At 41.7% G+C, this 22,109-nt stretch overlaps 1 protein-coding gene across 1 annotated transcript in view; it reads left to right on the top strand.

Annotated features, from left to right (window-relative positions):
* Window positions 1–22,109, top strand: part of LOC116828155 (myosin-IIIa-like) — a 113,756-nt gene that overhangs the window by 62,430 nt on the left and 29,217 nt on the right. Inside the window, exons 19-25 of the mRNA XM_032786182.2 lie at window positions 3,644–3,849; window positions 7,648–7,759; window positions 9,770–9,932; window positions 10,621–10,707; window positions 13,960–14,083; window positions 16,243–17,203; window positions 18,649–18,787. Coding sequence (XP_032642073.2) covers window positions 3,644–3,849; window positions 7,648–7,759; window positions 9,770–9,932; window positions 10,621–10,707; window positions 13,960–14,083; window positions 16,243–17,203; window positions 18,649–18,787 — 1,792 coding nt within the window. The remainder of the gene's footprint in view (window positions 1–3,643; window positions 3,850–7,647; window positions 7,760–9,769; window positions 9,933–10,620; window positions 10,708–13,959; window positions 14,084–16,242; window positions 17,204–18,648; window positions 18,788–22,109) is intronic.

Here is a 22,109-nt window from a genome sequence, read left to right as displayed (position 1 = left end):
TCTCTGTGCCTGAGTTCCCCATGTGTAAAATGGAGATAATGGCACTTCCCTATTTCACAGGGGAGTTGGGAGGATAATGCATTAAAAAATGTGAGATGCTCAGATACTACAGTAATGGAGGCTGTATAAATACCTAACGTTGACTAACAAGCTGGGCATTCACAGCCGGTGATGCATATACCCTGCAGAGCATTGCTATTGTAAAGCATGTTCCAGAGCTGAAGATGAGTGTATGCAGAATCGAACATAAAAGAAAATGATCAATCACATAGTCCTTAAACATTACTACAATGAAATGCTGTTAGTGCAGTCCAAGTTGTGTTGCTCTTAAATGCTATATTCCAAACGCTGATAAAGAACCTACGTTTGAAAACAGCTTCTGCCAAAGTCCACAGGTACATTTATATTTGCTTTATGCTAATTTCTCCAGCATGGCACTTGGAGCTGGCTAATTTGGGGCCTGATCCTGCTTTCCCAACTCCCATTGATTCGCGTCTTCCAGCAAAAGCATAAAGGTGCCTCAGATTATGCTACTGCCTCTTATGAAAATATTTTATTTACTTTCAGGGTGAAGAATAGCAAAGAATAACAGACACTTTGTTTAGGAGACAGAATAAATCACCTTCCATTACTAACAGGGAGATAAACTAGATAATGTGCTAGTGCCATATTAGGATGATTTTTTAGGGTGATATTTTTTAATATTCTGGACAGAGAATAATAGAGAATCTAGTTTTTCCACTCTAATTTCTATGATTCTGTGAACTAACAGCAAATCTAGCAAGACAAGGTGGGTGAGATAATATCTTTCATTGCACCAACATCTGTTGGTGAGAGACACAAGCTTTCAAGTTACATAGAGCTCTCTCTCAGATCTGAGAAAAGTACTGAGGTCTGGGTCTACACTACAGACCTATATCGGTATAACTACTCACTCAGGATGTGAGAAACCCACACACCTGAGCCACATAAGTTACACTGACATAAGCGCTTGTGTGGACAGCCTGATGTTAGCGGGAGCGCTTCTCCTGTCAGCATAGCTACCGCCTCTCAAATAGATGGATTAACTACACCACCGAGAGAGCTCTCTCATCAGCTTCGAGCATCATCATTAAAGCGCTACAGTGATGCAGCTGCACTGATGCAGCATTTTAAGTATAGATGTGCCCTCAGAGCGTCACAGCTAAATACAAGGTCAAAGAGATAGTTTAGTAAGAAGTTAGAACATATTCTAAGGGACCGTTCAAGGTGAAATGGCCCATTGACACCTCTATAATCATAGGGGAAAAAAAGGGGATTAGTGGGCTACAGATTGTTGTAATAAGCCATAATTCCAATATCTTTATTAAATCCATGATTTTTAGTTTCTAGCAAAGTGATGCATTTAAGCTTCCAGGTTGGTCTTTTGAAAGTGTTGGGCAGGTTTCCTTTGAGGATGATGACTGAGAAATCAGATACAGAGTGATTGCTTTGTGACATGTTCGCCCACAGGTGATATGGTGGTTTTTGTCTTTTATCATTTTCCTGTGTGAGAGCAATGACTGTTTGGTTTCACTCACATAGTTGTTATTGGGGCATTTTGTGCACTGGATGAGGTACACCACATGGTGTGATAGACACATGTAAGACGATGGAACTTGAAAGGTGTATTGTAGGGGGTGTTGATCATTGTAGCAGTGGAGATGTGTCTGCAGTTTTGGCATCTGTTGTTCTGACAGCATCTGGTGCCACTTTGAGTTGGGTGTCCTGGTCTGTGAGGCAGGGGCGGCTCTAGGAATTTTTCCACCCCAAGCATGGCAGGCAGGCTGCCTCCCGCAGGCGTGCCTGTGGACGGTCCGCTGGTCCTGCGGCTTCGGCGGCCCCTCCACAGGCAAGCCACCAAGGGCAGCCTGCCTGCTGCCCTCATGGCGCCAGCAGAGTGCCCCCAGCAGCTTGCCGCCCCAAGCACGCGCTTGGCGTGCTGGGGCCTGGAGCCCGCCCCTGCTGTGAGGAGCTTCCTTCTGGTGATGAGCTTTTAGAGGTTGGGAGGTTGTTTGAAGGCCAAACGAGGGAGTTCAGGAAAGATTTCTTTCAGGATGGGGTCCCCATTGAGTATGGGTTATTGTTTGATGATACCCTTGTATCTAGCAACAGATACAAGGATTGGGATTAGCTACATCTTGACAGCAGTGGTGCAGTGAAAACTGCTATCCAAAGCGTGATTGCCATTGCAGGCAGAGGAAGATTCAGACTGAATCCTGCTATCTCACTCACATGCAGAAATCTACAAATGAATCAGAAATGCGTCTGCAAATCTCTTTATTCATTATCTTGTCCTAGCTGATTGAGCTTTGTCACCAAGCTATGGATAATTTCGCACTGTGCAGCATGTCCAGAATGGAAATACAGATTTTAATGCAGAATATATGCTGCTTGAAGTCCTACACTGGTGTCGTGTGTCTAGCCCAGTGTCACATAGCTGTCTTACTACTCCTGGCTACTACTTTCCTTTGAGTCACTTTGAATTAGGAATTAGCCTCTTCATTTGTGTGTTAATGGGATCCTGCAATGGAGCAATTCTGTAGAAACCTTTCAGGATCATGAGGTCCAGATTCAGCCGTGCTGGCATGGAAAGCTACAAACCTCCCTGTGCGGGGCTGGGGTACAGACTGGGTGGGGGCAGTGCAAAGGATCAATGTGAATTGTGAACTGGTGTTTCCACTACTTCTCTCCCCACAGGTTCCTCTTGGGGAAAGCAGATATAGTTACTTACACCAAGTGGTTCCATAACAGAACCAGAAGAACATGCTGAATCAGATGGGCCTAGCCAGATGTGCTTTGGGGCTATTTAATTATCTTCATTCCCTCCCCAGCAAAGGAAAGGTTACATTTATTATCTTGCCACACTTCAACCTCCCGTCCTTAGCCTGACCTCTTACTCCCTGGTGTCCCCCATCAGCTCCTGTCTCAGAGATGAATGCGGACTTTATATGATATTAAATACAGGAGCATAGAAAAAATGTTTTTAATTTCCTAATAATGAGATTCAGTTTCCCGATACATGGCCCAATCCTGCAGTATTTGCTCATCCCAAAACAACCATTTGTTTCATATTGTAAAGGCATTTCTTATTTAATACCTTTTTGTTTTGACAACTGTGGTCAGAATCAATTTTCCCTAAGTGAACTGGCTTGCCAGGTCTCAACGATATGGACCATGCCATGGCTCATGCAGTTCAGCAGCATCAATAGCAACGCAATGGGCCATCAAAGAAACTTGCAAAAAATATACACATTTTGTTTTGGAGTATTTTTAACTGTGATCAAAAACACTGCTGCTTCCAAAAACAAAACTGGTGCTTAATTAGCTGTTAGAATTGTAGGTTACTACAATTTATGGGAACATACTGATTGGGAATTTGTTATTCGTGCTTGCCTGAAGGTAATGTTTGGCTCAAGTATAGTCGAAGTCAGAGAGGCTAGAATTTCAGCTTGATCTGTCTACAGATCTGTCTACAGTTAAGTCACTAGCAGAATTTAAATGGATTTGGAGTTATGCCTACAGTACCACTTATGTGAAATGAAATTTCAAATGCACAGATGTTCTTACACAATAGGAGGCTTTTATGTATCACAACAGAAAATGTTTCTCCATTTTCTTGAAGTATTCTCTGATGGATTTATTATCCAAGATGGTGGTTGGCCAGCCTCATTTTGTCCGTTGCATCAAGCCAAACAATGATCGGCAGGCACACAAGTATGACAAAGAGAAGGTACTGGTACAGCTACGCTATACGGGAATTCTGGAGACAGCAAGAATTCGGAGACAGGGTTATTCACATCGCATATTGTTTGCTAACTTCATAAAACGGTAACTACATGTACATATGAGCGTGTTTCTATGATTGTTGTCTGATGTTTGCTGAATGTCATCAGCATGCTTGGAGCTGTATAAAACGAAGATAAAGACAAGGTCTTTGTCAAAGATCACAAGCTAGACTGGACAGACAGAATATTTCAGACATGAGGGTAACATCATTTTGATTTGTAGGGAAAGATCACACATCTCTGACCTATTGTTTCAGGCTCATTGCAGATTCAGGCAGACACCATTCTGCTCAGTCTGAAAGATTTGTCCAGAACAATAAGGGCTAGGAACTTAATATTTTAAATTAAATCTTAGAATTTGGAACAAATAATGACATCCTCCAAAAACACATTGCTGTATCTCTAACCACTGAGAGCCAGCTTAACTCAGCCTCTAGCTTTGCAGAGAGGCACATGATGATCTGGGTATTGCACATTAAAGATTTAGGCAGAAGTGCATAAATGCATGGTTTTGTTTTTTAAAGTGTAGTTGATAAGTAATATTCATTTGTTAAGGGACTAGTCTCACCCTTGTTATAACTAGGAGAATGTTAAATAAAAAAGTCTCCACTGGTAAGAGATTAAGCAGTTATTTTGCATTTCTCTTTTACAAATGTAGAAGCCAGACATCTTCCTGGATAAGAACTTAGATTTACAGGGGGAAAATAGAAAAAATTGTGCGGATAACACCCACTCTGACAGAAGTTTTTAAAACTAGTAGGCACTAGAAGTAGACAACCGATGACAGAGACACAGAAGAAGAACAAGCTGATGGTTTGATAAGTTTGTTTCGGGAGAGCACACTGAGGGGGCCATGACTGTGTCAGAAAAGCACAGCTTGATGAAGGCTGTTGAAGTAGTTTCAAGTGAACAAGGTGTGTCGGGGGTTTTCGTTATTGCTTTTAAAGATTTTACTGCTAGTGTAAAGGGGGGAAGCAGAGAGTATAGTGAGCCAGATCCTCCACGAGTGTAAATCACTCTTGCTCCACTGATTTCAACAAGGCTGAATTGATTTACACCCATGGAGGATCTGGCCCAAAGCACAAGGAGTTTTGTTAAATAGCTGGCAGTTTTTTATTGAGACTTACAGTCATAGACCTGGGAAAAAGTCCCAAGGTGGTCAAGTGGACTGAAAATTAGCCAAGCCAATAAGCAGTAAAAAGAAGCAGCTGCAGAAACTAGTAGTGATAATATATTGTCTCTCCTTTTTTTATTATACTGTGGGCAAAATATCGCCTTCCTGTACACCTGAGCAATCCAGGCTTTGTGTGTACAGAGGAGCTGAATGACAAGAAAAGAAGACATCCAAGCTTGAAGGAGGCACACATAGTGTCCACATAATTGTTCTCGAACTAAGAAAACTAGAAAAAGAGTTTATTGCATTTAAAGCTTTTGCATGTAAAGGATAGTAAATATATGGAATAAGTTTAATAAAAAGACTAGCAAAGCTAAATCTAAAGCAATATCTAGGTGACTACTCAAACAAACAAAAGATGGGGTGTGATGAAGGGGTAAAGAAAGGCAGTGCTAGTTACCCAGATTTCTTGAGGGATATAGAATTTATTCACTGATTTTAGAGAGAGCCTTCAATTCTGCACACTACTTTCTACCTCCTCAGAAAAAGCCTGGGTAAATAGTCTTTGCAATGTGCCAAACTGAGACTCTGTCAAAGCAAAGGAGGAGCAAATTCTAAGGTTACACACTCTCATAAGAATGCTCTGTCTTCAGTTGTATGCATACACGAACTGTCATCTTAGAGAATTTGTGCTGATCTCAAATGCTGATCAAAACAGGAGGAGAGAGAAGCATTCTCTAAGGCACGGGTTCTCAAACTAGGGGTCGGGACCCCTCAGGGGGTCGCAAGGTTATTATATGGGGGGTCGCAAACTGTCAGCCTCCACCTCAAACCCCGGTTTGCATCCAGCATTTATAATGGTGTTAAATATATAAAACATGTTTTTAATTTATAAGGGGGGTCACACTCAGAGACTTGCTATTTGAAAGAGGTCACCAGTACAAAAGTTTGAGAACCACTGCTCTAAGATATGCAGGACCCAAACTGCGAAGGGCTTCATAGATCAGACCAACACTTTAAACTGCATTCAGCAAAGAACTGTAAGCCAGTACATTCTGCAACACACATGCAATATGCTCTCAGCAAGGAGTTAGTAGGCAGCCACCTTCTGCACCAGCTGAAGTTTCGTGGCCCCAGGCTAGGGGTGGCAAAGGCATGGGTATGAGATATTAAAATTCAATACTTTAAAGAATACATTTAAACAGAAAACAACTGTAAAAAATGATTGACATGTTTTTGTTACTTATGTAAGGGTGTGACAGGATCCCCGGGGTGTAGCCTGGGACTGTGGGGCTGCTGTGCCCCTTTAACTGTCTCCAGCCTGGGTTGTCTCTCACAGTGCCTTGCTGGTGACCAGCAGCAAACCCCTCCAGGCATTGTTATCACTCAGAACAACCGTATGTGGAGCCCCACACCAACTAGATTGCGTGAATGCTCCCAGAGCCACTCAAGAATCACAAAGAGATGCACCAGCCGAATCCCCCCAGCTCCCAGCCCTGTACCTCAGGAAGATGCCGTCTTGCACTGCTCAAGATGAGCCATGCAGATTTATTCATTGGTTCACCACTTCATCAATGGGAAGTGGATATACACTAGCCTTTGAAAACCTGAGCAGATTTATCACACACTTCAGGCAAACTCACTAGTAAAGATAAACAGTAAAACAAATTTACTGACTACAAAAGATATATTTTAAGTGATTATAAGTTCTAGGCAAAAAGTCAGAGTTAGTTACCAAAATAAAATAAAATAAAATATAAGCACGTAGTCTAAACTCTCAACCCTATTAGACTGGGCAACATCTAGATTAAGCTGTTTTTCTCCCCCACTGTATACTGCAGTTCATAGTACACAGATTTCACCCTTGAAACCTAGGGCAGTCTCCTCTGTTAGAGTCCTAAGTCTTCTCAGTGTCCGTGTTGCTTGCAGCATAGGTGAGGGAGGAGAAAAGGCCATGCATGTGGCCACTGTGTTCTGTTTATACCCTTAGTCCATGTGCCTGTAGAACACAAGTCCATACATGTTTGGTGGGCATTGCTGAGTCTCTAGGCAAGGTTGAGCAATTCCCCTGGTGTAGCCTCATGCAATTGAGTCATTGCATTGTAGCTCCCTTGCTGAAAAATAGCTGGTGATGTCTGTTCAACAGCAACCACCCAGGTGTTGGTTACCTCCCTTGTCATTGTCTCTGTAGAGCTAGTATCTGGGCACCTTCAAAACCCACAGCATATTTTAATGAAAATCATACAACACAATTCTTACAATTTAATAACTTCAGCAGATCATAACCTTTCCCCTGATACCTCACAAGGTCTGCTTTATATGCAGGATCACAATTTTATATAAATGAGGAATATGGGGGTTACTGGGTGCTCCCCCAAGGTACAGAATGTCACAAAAGGGTTATCCACAATGTGCAAAGAAGTAGTAAAGGCAACGATTTGGCAAAGACTGTCATTAGACAGCATGTTTTCTGAGAGTCCTGTAGTGATGTTAATAGAACTAAAAAATCCCTCCAGGATGTACAAGATCTCTCTTATGCACCTTTAACTGTGTTTCTAGTTGCTGTATATAAATACATGGTGATTTTTGGCATGTTCTTCTTTTTAGTACATTATGTCTTGCTTCATACAAAAACATTTTAAATTAGGTTTCATTTAGATGAATGGTGTGAATCTGCATATTTCAGTCATTCCATATTACTATAATAATCATATTGTTGTCTTTTAGATATTACCTCATCTGTTACAAAACAAATGATGATCCTCCAGTCAGCCCTGAAACTTGTGCTGCTATCTTAGAAAAAGCCCGCCTTGACAACTGGGTTCTCGGAAAAACCAAAGTAATATTTCAGATACTTTGCATACATTTCACTATGTGTTTGTAAAGATATTAAGCAAATTCTGCTCTCAGTTACTCTACTGGAATTACTTCTGATTCGCATGGGTAAAAAAATTATTTCATTGGACACCCCTCATTGAAAATTAGGCTGAAATCCTGGTCCCTCAGTGCCGGGAGAGGAGATGGCAGCAGATGATCTCAGATGTAGAGAGTGAGGGAAGATTTGGTTATGGACAGAGGCCACCCTAGCTATAATCAAACTAGGTCAATGGCACTGAAACATATTTAGTAGTGGGGGTGCCGGCGGCCAGGACCCGAGCCCCAGGTGAGATGAGAGGTTGGGGAGCAGAGTGTGGGCGGAGGGCCAGGAGCAGGTCATAGGCGCGGGAAACACCCCCAGGTTTTATGCATAGAGCCCGTGGCTGGGCAGCAGGGTACATTGCGAGCAGTCCTGCGTAAAACGTGGGAGTGCTGCAGCACGCTGGCACATCTACTTCGCGCACCTATGAACTAGGCAGCTGCCTATGGCGACAGATTTGGCCGGTCACCTTTCCATCATGACGGAGGGGTGTCTGGAGCAAATTTGAGTGGTTTTGCAACTCTTTATGCTGGATTACCTGCCACTCATTCAAATTTGGCTTGGCTGCCCCTCTATCATGACAGAGAGGCAGCCAGGCCAAATCTGCTGCCCTAGGCCTATGAGGAGGGGGGCAGCACCCTGAAGATTTGTGTAGGGTGGCAGATTGTCTTGAGTAGCCTCTGATTAGGGTGGAGATTAATATCTGCTCCCTCATTATTGCCTCGTGGCACCAGTAGAATTTATCAGACTCCCTCCCATCTGAGCCTTTCTAGCCTGATTTGTCAGAAAGGGCCTCCCTGCTGGCAAACTACAGGAGGTTTGCTAGACAGAGAAGGTGCCATAGGAGAAAAACTGGTGTCTCCACACCTCAAATAACTTCAGGCTCAAGTCTCCCCTTCTTTGAAGGTAACGGGGTGGGGGGAGGGACAGAAGTTTCAAAGAGAGGGGGAGACATAGAACTGAAGCTGTCTGAGGTGCAGATACCTGTCTGAGGCACCTTTCTCCATAGTCACACCTTGTCTTGTTCATGCCTGTCTAATGAACCAGATATGGACTTCCAGAGAGGAGAAGAAAGATTTTCTTCAAAGGCAGAGGGGTATTGCTGGGGCAGGTTTTTCTAAAGAAGGCTGGGACAAGGATCCATGGATGCACCGCCCCGCCCATCCTCTCTCATGTTGTGAGGTGGGACCAAAGGAGAAAATGGGGATGGGGAAAGGAGAATAACTAGAGGTATGGGAATTTATATCTCACTATGTACTTAAATGGAGTTACCCCAGATTTACACAAATGTAACTGAAACAGGAGCTGACAGACAAAGACTATGACAAAAGGAGTAGAGAGGAGAGGACAGAAAAGTCCTGAAAAAATAGATAAAATGGGACTGATTCTCCTCCTACCTACAGCAACTGGTTTCACACCAGTACAAATCCATTAACTTCAGTGGAGTTACTCCTGATTTACTCCAATGTGAGACAGAATCAGGACTGATGTTTGTATCACTTGCGCCAGTCTTGCTTTTGGGGTTGTTTTTCTATGGCGTGGGCTTCCCTGAAAGCAAATTTAAAAATAAATAAATGGAATGGGTTTAAGGTACTGGACAAAAGCATTAGCAGACTGGAGTTAGTTTTGTGAAATACGCATCAGAGGAAAACACTGAGGAGGTTAAAGTATCTTCCAATGAAAATACAAATAATAATAAAAGTGTTTTGGCCACTTGTGTTTCCAACTCAAATTACAGAATTATTTCAGCTTTGTCACCTTCAAAAATGATCATTTAAACAATGGAACTAAAGGCTTTGTTCTTCCTCTGATGGTCACACAGAATTCCTGTTGATGCTAAATAAACTAATGTACATGTATGAATCACTGTGAGAGGACTGTCTAGGCCATATTAATTAATGCGTGTATCATTGTTTGTTTACTCTCTTTAAGGTGTTCCTTAAATACTATCATGTGGAGCAGTTGAATTTAATGAGAAAGGAGACGGTTGACAGGATTGTTTTGATTCAGGCCTATGTCAGAGGGTGGCTGGGTTCAAAGAGATACAAAAAATTAAAGGAGAAAAGGGAAGAAAGTGCTATTAAAATACAGTCAGGTAATAGCTCAACAGCATTTTAGAATAAATGTGCATATGGATGAAATATGGCTTCTTACATTTTGTTCCTTTAAACCTGTTGCATTTGATAAAGCATTCTATGTTTGATGTTTTATGTATTTTTATGAAAAGAAATCAGTTAATCAGGTTATGATAATAATCTCTTCACTATAGTTGTCTATCGGTGTTACTTTTAAAAGGCAATTTTTAACAACAAAGGAATGTGAATACATAAATAATATTTTTATTCCTAAAATTCCAGCGTACTCTGACAATGTCACATAATATACCAGTGAAAAATTAATGTATTAACCACCTTGGATAATAAAACTAATTAAGCTATTGATTGAGAAATCGCTAATTGAACAGCCTCCTTTTAGCATAACTTTGAGCATCATCCTCTTGGAAGTTCTAACATCTACATTTTTTATATACTAATTGATTCCATAATTACAATATGACCTGGAGGACGCAGATTTTACATATTTTATACAGTTTGTACTTCCTTGTCATAAATTTGGAAACCTGACTGACGATTCAAAAGGGTGTTTCTTTGTGGAAACATCCTGGAAAGATATAATGTTTGAATACTTTAATTCTGATGCCATAATTCCTTGAAGAATTCTTTATTTTCATATTCTTCTATATCACGTAATGGATGAGCTTAAATTTTCCCACCTCATTTTAGTTTACAGAGGCTTTGTTGCTCGTAAAGAATATGAAAAAGGAAAAAATAAATACAAAATGGAAACATTTATTACCAGACTTCAAGCAGGTAAGGACTGTTAGCTTTCTAGACTTTTAATACACTGATTTTATCTATCTGCTTATACACAATGTAGTGGGCCAGATCCTCAGCTGCTATAAAGCTACATTGACTGCAGTGGAGCTACATCAGATTGCACCGACTATCTGATGCACATATCTCTGCTTTTAAATACTGTATATATGTATGCACACTCAGGGGTGAAAGTAACATAAAAGACTTATGTCATAGCTTTCCTACTCAGATCTGAACCTTAGAGTTCAGAAAATGAGATGCTAGCCTGAAACCTCCAAGCTTAATTACCAGCTTAGATCTGATAGCGCTGCCACCAGCCAGGAATTCCAGTGCCTGGCTCACTCTGGTCTCCCCAAAACCCTCCCTGGGACCCCAAGACTCAGATTGCCCGAGTCTCACACAAAGGGAAACAACCCCCTCCCCTTGTCTCCTCGTTACTTCCTCCCACGCTTTCCCCTTCCGGATGACCCTGGAAGTCACCTTTTCAATTCTCCCACCAATCCCTGGTGAGCTGCAGACTCAATCTCCTGAGCCCCACTATAAAAAAGTTCCAACAAGTTTAAAAAGAAAACTTTATATAAAAAGAAAGAAAAAGACATAAAAATGGTTCTTCTGTATCAAGGTGACAATATACAGGATTATGCTTAAAGGAAAAAAATGAATAACCAGCCTTATCCAAAAAGAAATACAATTTAAAACATTCAAGCAAACTACACACATGTATACAAAAACAATATTAAGCCTATTGTCTTTCTACTCTTGTGACTTACAACTTGGAACAGAAGATTAGAAAAACCTGAAGGTAAAGAGGCTCCTCTCTCAGAGCCGAGAGGCACGATTACAGACAAAAGACAACACCCAAAATTCCCTCCACCTGAGCTTTTTAAAATCTTGTTTCCTGATTGGTCTTCTGGTCAGGTGTTTGGTTCCCTTTGTTAACCCTTTACAGGTAAAAGAAACATTAACCCTTAGCTATCTGTTTATGACAACTTGCCGTTATGGGGTCCCAGCTCCAGGCCCCCAGAAGGACTGGGGCCTCAGGCGGAAGGGGCCAGGCTGGAGGGTCAGCCTTCCCCAGCCAGCCCTTCCGCGCTGCCCAGCCTGCATCTCCCAGGGTTCCGTCGGTGATTTAAAAGTCCTGGGATTCTGGTATGCAGTAGCGGCGGCCAGGAGCCCTGGGCCCTTTTAAATTGCCAGGGCCTGGGGAGGCTGCATATGGGCCCATACTGGCAGCCACTTCTTACCCATATGCCATACCAGCTCACTTTCACCTCTGTGCACACTATATATCTGCTTGCATTTAATGTATATATACAATATTTGTCTGTATGCTCTTGTATATGTTGTTTACATTTTTCTATATGTTTGTTGCATATTAGATAACCTTTACTTTAGAGAAGAGTCTTTATCTATAGCTATGCATATGTCTCTGGTTGTCTTCTGTCATGGCTCTGTTCCTACCTATCAAAATGTTCTTCTCTTCCTCTGTGCCAAGACATCTCTGCTGTGACATCTCCCAAGATTCAGTTCTTGATCCTTTGCTTTTTTCCATCTACTCTGTCCCTCTTGGTCATTTTGATAACCATCACTTGTATGTATATAACCTGACACTGATCTCTTGTGGTGTATATTCAGGAGTAACTCAGTTGCAGTCAGTGGAATTTTACCAGTGTAAAACTGGTCTGAGAGCAGAATCAAATCCAAAGAGGTCACCACTGAAAGTCAATATTTACCAACATGATGATAACTGAGATGCCCTGATTACCTCCTCAGCAGAGGGAATCTCAAACGCCACAGTGTGGCAACAGCTTGTTCATGTTGATTAACCACTGCACTGTATCTTATGATATCTTTAATTCTCCTTTGCATCCACTCTCTCTTCCTGACGTGTGGCTTCAGCTCAACTTCCTTCAGCATAAAAGAAGCAAAATTATATGATGCCCATTCTCTCACACTTTTAGTGACTCTGCTCCTTATTTGTTTCAAAATCCAGTTCAAAATTGCCATCCTTGTTTTGAAAACCATCTTTGGACATGCTTTATCCTACCTCAACGATCTGGGCTAACTTCACAGGTGAAGCTAAGTAACTTGAAACAGATCAGATGCTGTCCATACTTACATTTACAATGGTATAACTCCTCTGACTTCAGTGGAGTTACTCCTGATTTGCACCTATGTAAGCGAGAGGAGAATCAGGCCCAGAAAGTCTAAGGCTATGTCTACACTACAGACCTTACAGCAGTACAGTTGTATCCCTACAGCTGCACTGCTGTAAGGTCTCCTGTGTAGCCGCTCTGTGCCGACGGGAGAGAGCTCTCCCACTGGCATAATTAAATCACCCCCAACAACCAGTGGTAGCTATGTCTGTGATAGAGCGTCTCCCACTGACATAGCACTCTCCACACTGGCGCTTTTGTTGGTGAAACTTATCTTGCTCGGGGGGGGGGGGGGGTTTGCACCCAGACCAACAAAAGTTTTACCGACAAAAGTGCTAGTGTGGACAAAGCCTAAGAAATTCTAGAAAGAATTTAAGTTCATGTAATTTCCATTGTCTTTGGGGCTCCCTAAAAGTGCATGTTAAATCCCTTTATGTTCCTTTCTAGACTATGTTGTACCCCCTTAGACTCACATCCACTTTTCAACCTATAATTTGTCTCCATTACACAGCACTTCTGAGTCTGGCCCCCAGTGCATCTGCTGGAGTGCAACTTGATGTAGCTCACAGAGAGAGGAATGCAGCAAGAAAGTCAGCTAACAGGGGGTGTAAATAAGACAGACAGTCCACCCCTATCTGAAATTTGGTTCCTTGCTATGTAATTCACCCCATCTTAGAACCCATTACATGCACTTACACATCAGTGCTGGGGAGTCTAATTTACACCACTTTACATATCAATTCTGAATTTGGCTTCTTCCATTCCCTATCCCACTCCCTAGTTCTTCTACCATTGCCTCCTTCTATGATCCTTCACATAATGTCACCACTGCAGGTGTGAGACCATTCTCCTCTGTAGCTTCTGTCATCTCAATAAACTTCCTGTATCCCTCCACTTCACTGACTTGCCATCACATTTAAAATCTCACTTGAAAACACAGCTTTTCCCCACCTTGCCTCTACTACCAGGTTCCTGTCTTCTGCAGCTTTTTGAAATTTAACTCCATATTGTTGTTATTTAACTCTGTTAAAAGTTTGAAATACAGCTTGGGAGTTGTCTAAAATGGTTTTTGTACTGTAATTTGTATCAGTTGCAAGAGGATACTTAATCAGAAAGAAAAGGAAAAAAATAACAGATGCATCGAACAAAGCAGCGACAACAATTCAATCTCACTACAGGGGATATAGGGAGAGGAAAAGCTTCAAAAAGAAAAGGTAGTGATCTTTTCCTTCTGTTGTATCACTTAAATGTCTCCTGCTTCAGTAAACATATTGTCAGAATCAGCAATATTCTCTGGAAATGAAGCAGAATTGGATGCTTCTGTGTAGCACAAATAGTTTTATTCCTGGGGGAATTCTGCACCAAAAAATTAAAAAATTCTGTACACAATATTTTAAAATTCTGCAGATTTTATTTGTCAAAATAACACTACGTAATCATGCCAGCTTCAACTATTTTGGTAATTTATTTCAAAATACCTGTCAGCAAGTATGTCTGTAACAATACAGACACACACAAAAATTCCCCCAGGAGTAGAGAGTGAAAGAAACCTCTATGATAGCCCAGTTCCTGTTTCTCTGCCCTGACCCCAGAGCCCAGCTGGGAGACCAGACAACTCCTCCCCTACAGAGCCCAGCCATGCCCCCCAAGCCAATACATCCGAAACCCCTCCCCACCAGAGCCCAACTGCAGCCCCTCCCTGCCCCAGCCCAGATAGCCGCACTCACTCCCCACCAGAGCCCAAGGATCCAAAGTGAGAAACAGCCTGATGCTCAGTACCAGGCTTGCATGGAGTTTCCTAAGTGCTGTCCTCTCTTTCCCTCAGGGCATGCTGGGAACTGCAGCTACCAAGATCTCTCTAGCTCCCTCTCCCTCCCTCCAGCAGTGTCTTCTATGTGTGGCTCCTAGTGGCAGCTAGTAGTACTGCAGCCCATTTCTGTGGGGGAAAAGAAATTCTGCACACACGTTAATTTCTGCAAAATTCTGCACTGCACAGTGGCACAGAATTCCCCCAAGAGTATACATTATGCTCTGCTTGAGGAGATAGAGCCTGTCCCACTCCTACTTCCTCAGAAACACCCTGAAGCCTTGGCCCTCCACGCAGAGTGTTCCACAATAGCGAGCGAGCAGGACAGAGTGTCTCTCTCTCTTACACGCATGATTGCCCATCCCCCTCTCAGTGGTGATCTATGTTTCTATTGGCTGCTCCAGGCACCCAAACCAACCTGCCTGAGCTGCAAGGGAGGAGCACGTCACTGCTTTTGCGGCTTCCCTTTGCTTCCCCATCAGAAATCATTTTTCTGTGGGGAAGCAAAGAAATCTGTGGGGGATATGAATTCTGCGCATGCACAGTGACACAGAATTCCCTCAGGAGTATAGTTTGTTTGTTTATTTTAAAAGATGGCAGTAAACATTTTTCTTAAGTTTTGTGACCTCAGGAAAGAAGAGGCAAATATGGGGTAAAAAAAGAATTAATTGGCAATATTTTGCCGACCTGTGATTTTAATATAAACTGATACTACTGATAGGTCCTGGTCTGTGTTTGGAATAGCTCTTCTTGAGATATTTCTATACATTGTATGCACCTCTTGTCTGAATCAAATAAAAGTAAAAAGGGAAAGAAATTGACAATTTGAAACATGGAAACTTTTTCTTATCCATCTGTTGAGATGGGTACCCAACAATAAAACAGACTGTGTTCATGAAAGTAGTTTAGGACTCTTTCCAGGCACGCTATGTTGAATGGCCAGTATTTTCACAAGCTGTTCTGGGCCTGCTCAGTGTAACTCAGCCAAGTAGGCATTCATCCTCTGAAATGCCCCCCTGAGAAGCCTACTTCTTTTTTACATTTTTAGGCTTTGCTTTCAGGGTGTGAATGCCTACTTAGCTGAGTTACACTGATTATGAGTGAGCCTAGTGGGAGGTAGCACTAGAAAGGTTTGGTAGTCTTACCCATACGAGAAGGAAACTATTTGGGAGACCACTCACAACCAGTAAAAACAGTGCTGGGTAAAGAAGTAGGAGGATGTGGTTAGTGTGCTGTCCTGGGACTCAGAAGACCGAAGTTCAATTCCCTGCTCCATCACAGATTTTTTCTGTACCCTTTATCGCCTGCTCTTTTATCATCTAGATTGCCACCCTCATTGCTCTTGGGCCATTTGACAAGGATATTCTTCCAGACTTAGAATATCATTCATGTTCACGAATATGTATATTCATTCCCCATTCCTAATCTGTTCTAGATGCTCTTGCTGTTTTATTTTCATTTTTGATTGATCAAATTGCTGTTTAGTACACAAACATTGCTGCAGGAAATTGTAAGGTGGTAATCTGTCTGCTATAATATTTCCCAAATGCAATATGTCTCATACAGGGAAACACTTCTGAAGAAGGAACAAACTAAAAATGCAGTCTCCTTTATTGAAAAAGAAGAAGATGAGCAACCTCAAGACAACAAAGAAAACCCAGCTGTGATGACAAACTCTCCTTCTCCAGCTGAAGAGGAAGCTGCTGTTATTGTCCAGAATAACTACAGAGGCTCCAGAGAGCGTAAAAAAATAAAGGAGCAACACAGAAAACTAGCAGATCAAGTGTCTTCTCCAGTGGAAAACTTGAAACCAGAAGCAAAGTCAGCTCAAAATGTAGCGCAGGAAGCTGAGGCTGAAACAAACAGAAAAGGTAAGGCAGCTGTTTTCAGTCAGAGCAGCTACCGAGGACACCCAGAGAGACAGAACCTAGAGGAAAAAAGGAAAATGTCTCCAAGAAGAGAGAGTGCTTCTATGAAACAAAACCCTCCAGGGCAGCATCCAAAGGAAGGCAAAACACAGGCCTCTTTGAAGCAGTCATCTAAAAAAATGACAGAACGAGGCCTCCGAGATCTGACTCATCAGGAAACAATCAGCATAGATGAGCAAAACCAGCTGTCTCTTGTTCAGAATAAGTATGACAGTCACTTGGAGAGAAAACATCTGACACAGGAAGGGATAATACCTGGTGAAAATAAAGGAAATAGAAGGAAAGACTCAGTAAGAGGCTCACAGAAGCAAGCTGAGCCAGAAAAACAAGGTTCAGAAGACAAAGACAAGGCAGCAGTGGTAATTCAGAGTAATTATCGAGGTTACAGAAGAAGGGGGCAACTCAGAAAAGAAGGGAAATTACCTTCTAAAAGTCAAGAGAGAGCTAGTGGAGAGCCAACTGAAGTAGCACATATTCAAAATAATGATTCCAAGGCAACAAAAGATAGAGAAAGGTCTGTTACTCAGGCCGAGGGCCATGAGAATCTAAAGGATGGCTCAGCAAAAGAGGCTTGTGATTTGGCAGCCTTTTCAAGACAGGTAAGAAGCTTATTAAGCTAAATATTTCTTGATAACTGTAGGAAATGTGCTAAGAGCAATGCATTAGATGATAGCTCATTGAAAATGGATGCTCTGACTCATACTACTTCATAACATACAAAACACCGAAATTAACTGTAATAAGGGGCATTCTATTCAGGCCAGTCAGTAAGTAACATTTTAAATCACTTCATTCTGTGCATTTAAATCAGTGGTCAGGAATTGAAGAATTGGGTTTATACAAATTTTGATATTAATTTATTCTGAAGCTTGGCAGGGTTTTTAGGCAAATCAAATTCTCTCTTAGTAGTTGAATTGTGTGGGGGGGGAGGGGGTAAATCTGTTTAAAATTTGTTTTCCTTAAATTATATAAAAAATGTTCACCCTTCCAAGCCCTGTTCTTGCACAGATGAGCTCCCACAGAATGCAAGGGATTCTTAGGGTTCACCAGTTCCTTCTACAAATACTTTCCAATGGTGTACACTAGAGCTGGCCAGAGCATGACAATTCCATTTCATGACAACTTCCAAGATTTTGGAATTTGGTTTTGTTCTGCACTGGGGGAAAAACAAACCCTTTTGGACATTTTCATGAAACGAACTGTATCAAAACATCCAGTTTTGGATCAAAAGGGGTAGGGTTTTTTTTATTCAGGTCACTCTCTCTGATCAAAAGTGAGCAGAGCCCACCCTGAACCTCAGAAAGCTTCCTGTTGAAAATGTCATTGAAATCACTAGACTGCCACAAAATGGTTCAGCTTCAGCAAAGCAGCATAGTTTGATACGAATACATTTCACTGAAAATGTTGTGGATGAACTCCTGGCCCCATGGAATTTAATGGCAAAGCTCCTGTTGATTTCAGTGAGACCAGGATTTCAGTCAGTAAAATTCAGGTATTTTAATGGATATTTTATAAAAATCTACAATTCGTGCTACAAGTGGAGAGACTGTCAGGGTTGGGGGTGCTGGGGTGGGGGGACTGTCAGGGTTGTCCATTTTAACCTAAAACCAGAAGCCCCAGTCAAGATAAGTGTATTTTTGAAATGCTGACATTTGCTAACTAAGGCCCTGACTCAGCAGAGTACTGAAGTCCTTACTCGCCTGTTTAAAGTTATGCACATGCTTAACCACCTTGCTAAGGTTATCATACTCGTTCCTAGTGCATGCTCTGCACAGTTGGAACCCTGCTCTCATTGACTTCAAAGGGGCTCTGCATGGACACAGACGTGAATCTCTACGGAACAGTTTGCAGGATCGGTTATTATTACATGTGCAGTGTTTGGTACAGTCCTGTTATGGAATTATTTCATGCTTTCAAAAAAGCAGTGTATTGCATAAAAGCAGTTTGTCCAATCTCTGTTTATCTTATTGTCCCATCTGCAGTTTCTTACCCATGATTTACCTGGAAACATGGAGATCTCTATCTTGTATTATTTTTTTTTTAGATATCAAAATTGTCTGAAGACTATTTGGCACTGCAGCAAAAGTTGAATGAAATGATTTTGTCGCATCAGCTGAGGCCTGTGATGCTGTCCAAAGATAAACAAACAAATGGCCGACTTTCTCCTCATGTGTGTCAATCAGGTAATATTCAACCTTCATGTCTATCAATAACATTAATGTCCCTCAGGGGCAAGTCTTGCAGCCACAGGGGGTTCCATGACAAGGTTTCATAGTCATAGATTTTAAGGTCCGAAGGGACCACTAGATCATCTCTTTGGACCTCCTGTATAACACAGGCCATAAAACTTTGCCCCATTTCCCCAGCATTAAGCCTAATAACCTGTATTTGACCAAAGCATCTTCCAGAAAGATATCCAGTTTTGATGTGATGTCATCAGGGGATGGAGAATCCATCACTTCCCTTGGTAGTTTGTTCCAATGGTTGTTCACCTTCACTGTTAAAAATAAGTGTCTTGTTTCTAATGAGAATTTGAGAATTTTTCTGGCTTCTCACTTCAGCTTCAGCTTCCAGCCATTGGCTCTTGATATGCCTTTTTCTATTAGATTACAAAGCCCTTTAGTACCCAGTATTTTCTCCCCATTTAAGGTACTTATATACCATGGTCAAGTCAACTCCTGACCTTCCTCACTGTAGGGCATTTTCTCCAGCTCTCGACTCATTTTTGTGGGTCATCTCTGTTCCCTCTCCAATTTTTCAACATCCTTTTAAAAATGTGGACACCAGAACTGGTTGATTTATTCCAGTATTGGTCTCCCCAATACCATATCCAGAGGTAAAATCAGTTCCTACTCCCCTATTTATACATCCAAGGATCACATTAGCCCAGTAGTTCTCAAACTTTTGTACTGGTGACCCCTTTCACATATCAAGCCTCTGAGTGTGACCCCCCTTATAAATTAAAAACACTTTAAAATATATTTAACACCATAATAAATGCTGGAGGCAAGGCGGGGTTTGGGGTGGAGGCTGGCAGCTTGCGACCCCCCCGTGTAATAACCTTGCGACCCCCAAGGGGTCCTGACCTCCAGTTTGAGAACCTTTGCATTAGCCCTTTTTGTCACAGCTTCACAGTGGGAGCTCATGTTGTCCATTATGACCTTTAGCTCTTTTGCAAGAGTCACAGCTTTCCAGGAGACAGTCCCCCATTCTGTAAGTATGACCTCCCTTCCTTGTTCCTAGATGTACGACCTTACATTTGATTATGTTAATGTATATTGGCGGAATGAGCTCAGCTGCAAGGTGATCTAGCTCACTCAGCATGAATTCCTTGTCCTCATTGTTATGTACCACTCCACCGTCTTTGTTTCATCTGTAGATTTTATCAGCAGTTAGTTTATATTTATTTCCAGAATCATTGATAAAAATGTTGAATATCGTCAGGCCTAGAATCGATCCCTGTGGACTCTCCCATTCAATGATGATTCTTCATTGAGATTTGTGAGCAGTCAGCTAGCCAGTTCCTAATCCATTGATCAGGTGCTCTGTTGAGATTGTATAGTGCTAATTTGTAATCATAATGTCATGTGGTACTAAGTCAAAAGCCTCCGGAAAGTCTATTACATCTACAAAGTTACCTGTACCAAACTTGTTGCCTCATCAAAGAATAAAATCAGATTTGTCTGACAAGCCCTATTTTCCATAAAACCATGTGGACTGGCATTAATTATATTCCTCCCCTTTAATTATTTATTAATTGAATCCCATATCAGTTACAGCTGCATGATAACTGGTGCAGTTCTGCTGTGCAACAGGAGGCAGCCTTTGGGGGAGGCACAGTGGTTACATACCCTCAGCACACCATGAATCTCTGGTCCTCAGAGGGCTCCCTGAATACTAGCCCATGTGAGACAGATGGGAGTAGACAATAGATGGGCCAGGGTGAAGGTCAAGGGTGTGATTGCTATGCAGATCACCAGGACCTGCCCAACATGGAGAGGTGCATATGAAGCTGTAGAGACTACTCTTGTCTTCTGGGTTAGGGTTGGCTTTGCTCAGTAGTTCCCCAGCCTGGTGGGAAGGTTTCCTCTAATCCGGGTGTATCAAATGGCCAGACCATAGCCCAGGCTTAGAATTTGCCCTTCAGTGATCAAAACATACTACGTTGTTGTCACTATAATATTGTGAAGGTGAGTCTCATATACACCTAGGCCCCTTTACATACCTCTGGCAATGTGAAAGGGGCCTTAAAGTACATGTGCATGTACTTTACCCCTATTTTAAGGGCCTTTCACACTGCCAGAGTGAAATAAAGGGACCTCAGTGTATATTAGAGTCAGGCCTTGAAAGTGTAAAGGCTACTCCTTGTTAATCCCCAGTTCTTCATGGCAGCATGCTTCTGCAACTGACTTCTGCAAGAGAGAGCAAACATCAGATGGAAAACTCCATTCCAGGATTTTGGCAGGACTTTCATTTTAGACATGTTAATCATTAGCAGGTTTATGCTGAATTCTTTATTACATTTTACTGATTTTTTGACAGTATGAGGCTAATTCCTTAAATAATATAGTATTAAAGGCTCATTCTTTGGAAAATAGCAAATGCTTCTTAAACATTTCCCTACAGAACATAGATAAGAGAGACAGGGAGAGGGAAATACAAGACCTGTTTTGCCAATTAGAAAAGGATCTTCTTATTTAAAAGTGATAAAAACTCAAGTGAACCCAGGTGGAAATATATGCCAATCTCTTTCTGCTAATTACAAAATGGGCCAAATTCTATCCAATTACACTCGTGTAAATCTGGAGTAGCTCCACTGAAACCAATAAAATTACAATACTTAACACCTGATACAGGTCCAGAAGGAGACTATCAAGGGAGAGTTAGGCACCCAATTCCCATTGAAAGTCAATAGGAGTTTGGCACTTAACTCCCCTTTGTTCCTTTGAAAAACTTCCCGTGCCCGGCCTGTGTTTCTGTCCATACAACCTCATAATGCAACCCTTATCTGTGCCTCTACTTTCCCTTTAAATGCCATGTTTTTTCTATGGCATAATGGGTGGAAAGTATTACATCACCTCCTTCTGAACATGGAGCAAAGAATGTCACACATTTTTTTGAGTCAGATCCTGGTGCTATTGAAGTCAAAGGCAAAAGTCCCATTTAATTTTATCAGGACCATGATTTTGCCCTTTACTAAATAAAATTAAATCTGTTTCCCACAAAAAAATGTACCGTGGTTTTTAACAAAACAAGGCTTCATTTCCTCCATCTACCTTCCAGACAAATGTAGGCACCTCTAACATACCAGCATTTGATGCTTTTTTGCACCAAATGTGGTTGTTTGAGGAATAATACATCTGAGAGCTCTGATCCCTAAACAAAACATAATTTTATTTTATTTTTACGTAAAGTATAAAAGCTTTTTTTGTTTATTTGCTTGTGCGTTTGACTAAGGCACAATTAACTGCCTTTGGAAAGGTGCCAGACATACCTTTCGAACAT

Source organism: Chelonoidis abingdonii, chromosome 2, assembly GCF_003597395.2.
Source record: "Chelonoidis abingdonii isolate Lonesome George chromosome 2, CheloAbing_2.0, whole genome shotgun sequence".
NCBI classification, from domain to species: domain Eukaryota; kingdom Metazoa; phylum Chordata; order Testudines; family Testudinidae; genus Chelonoidis; species Chelonoidis abingdonii.
The sequence above is the reverse complement of the archived record's forward strand: the minus strand, read 5'-3'. Positions and strand labels throughout refer to the sequence as shown.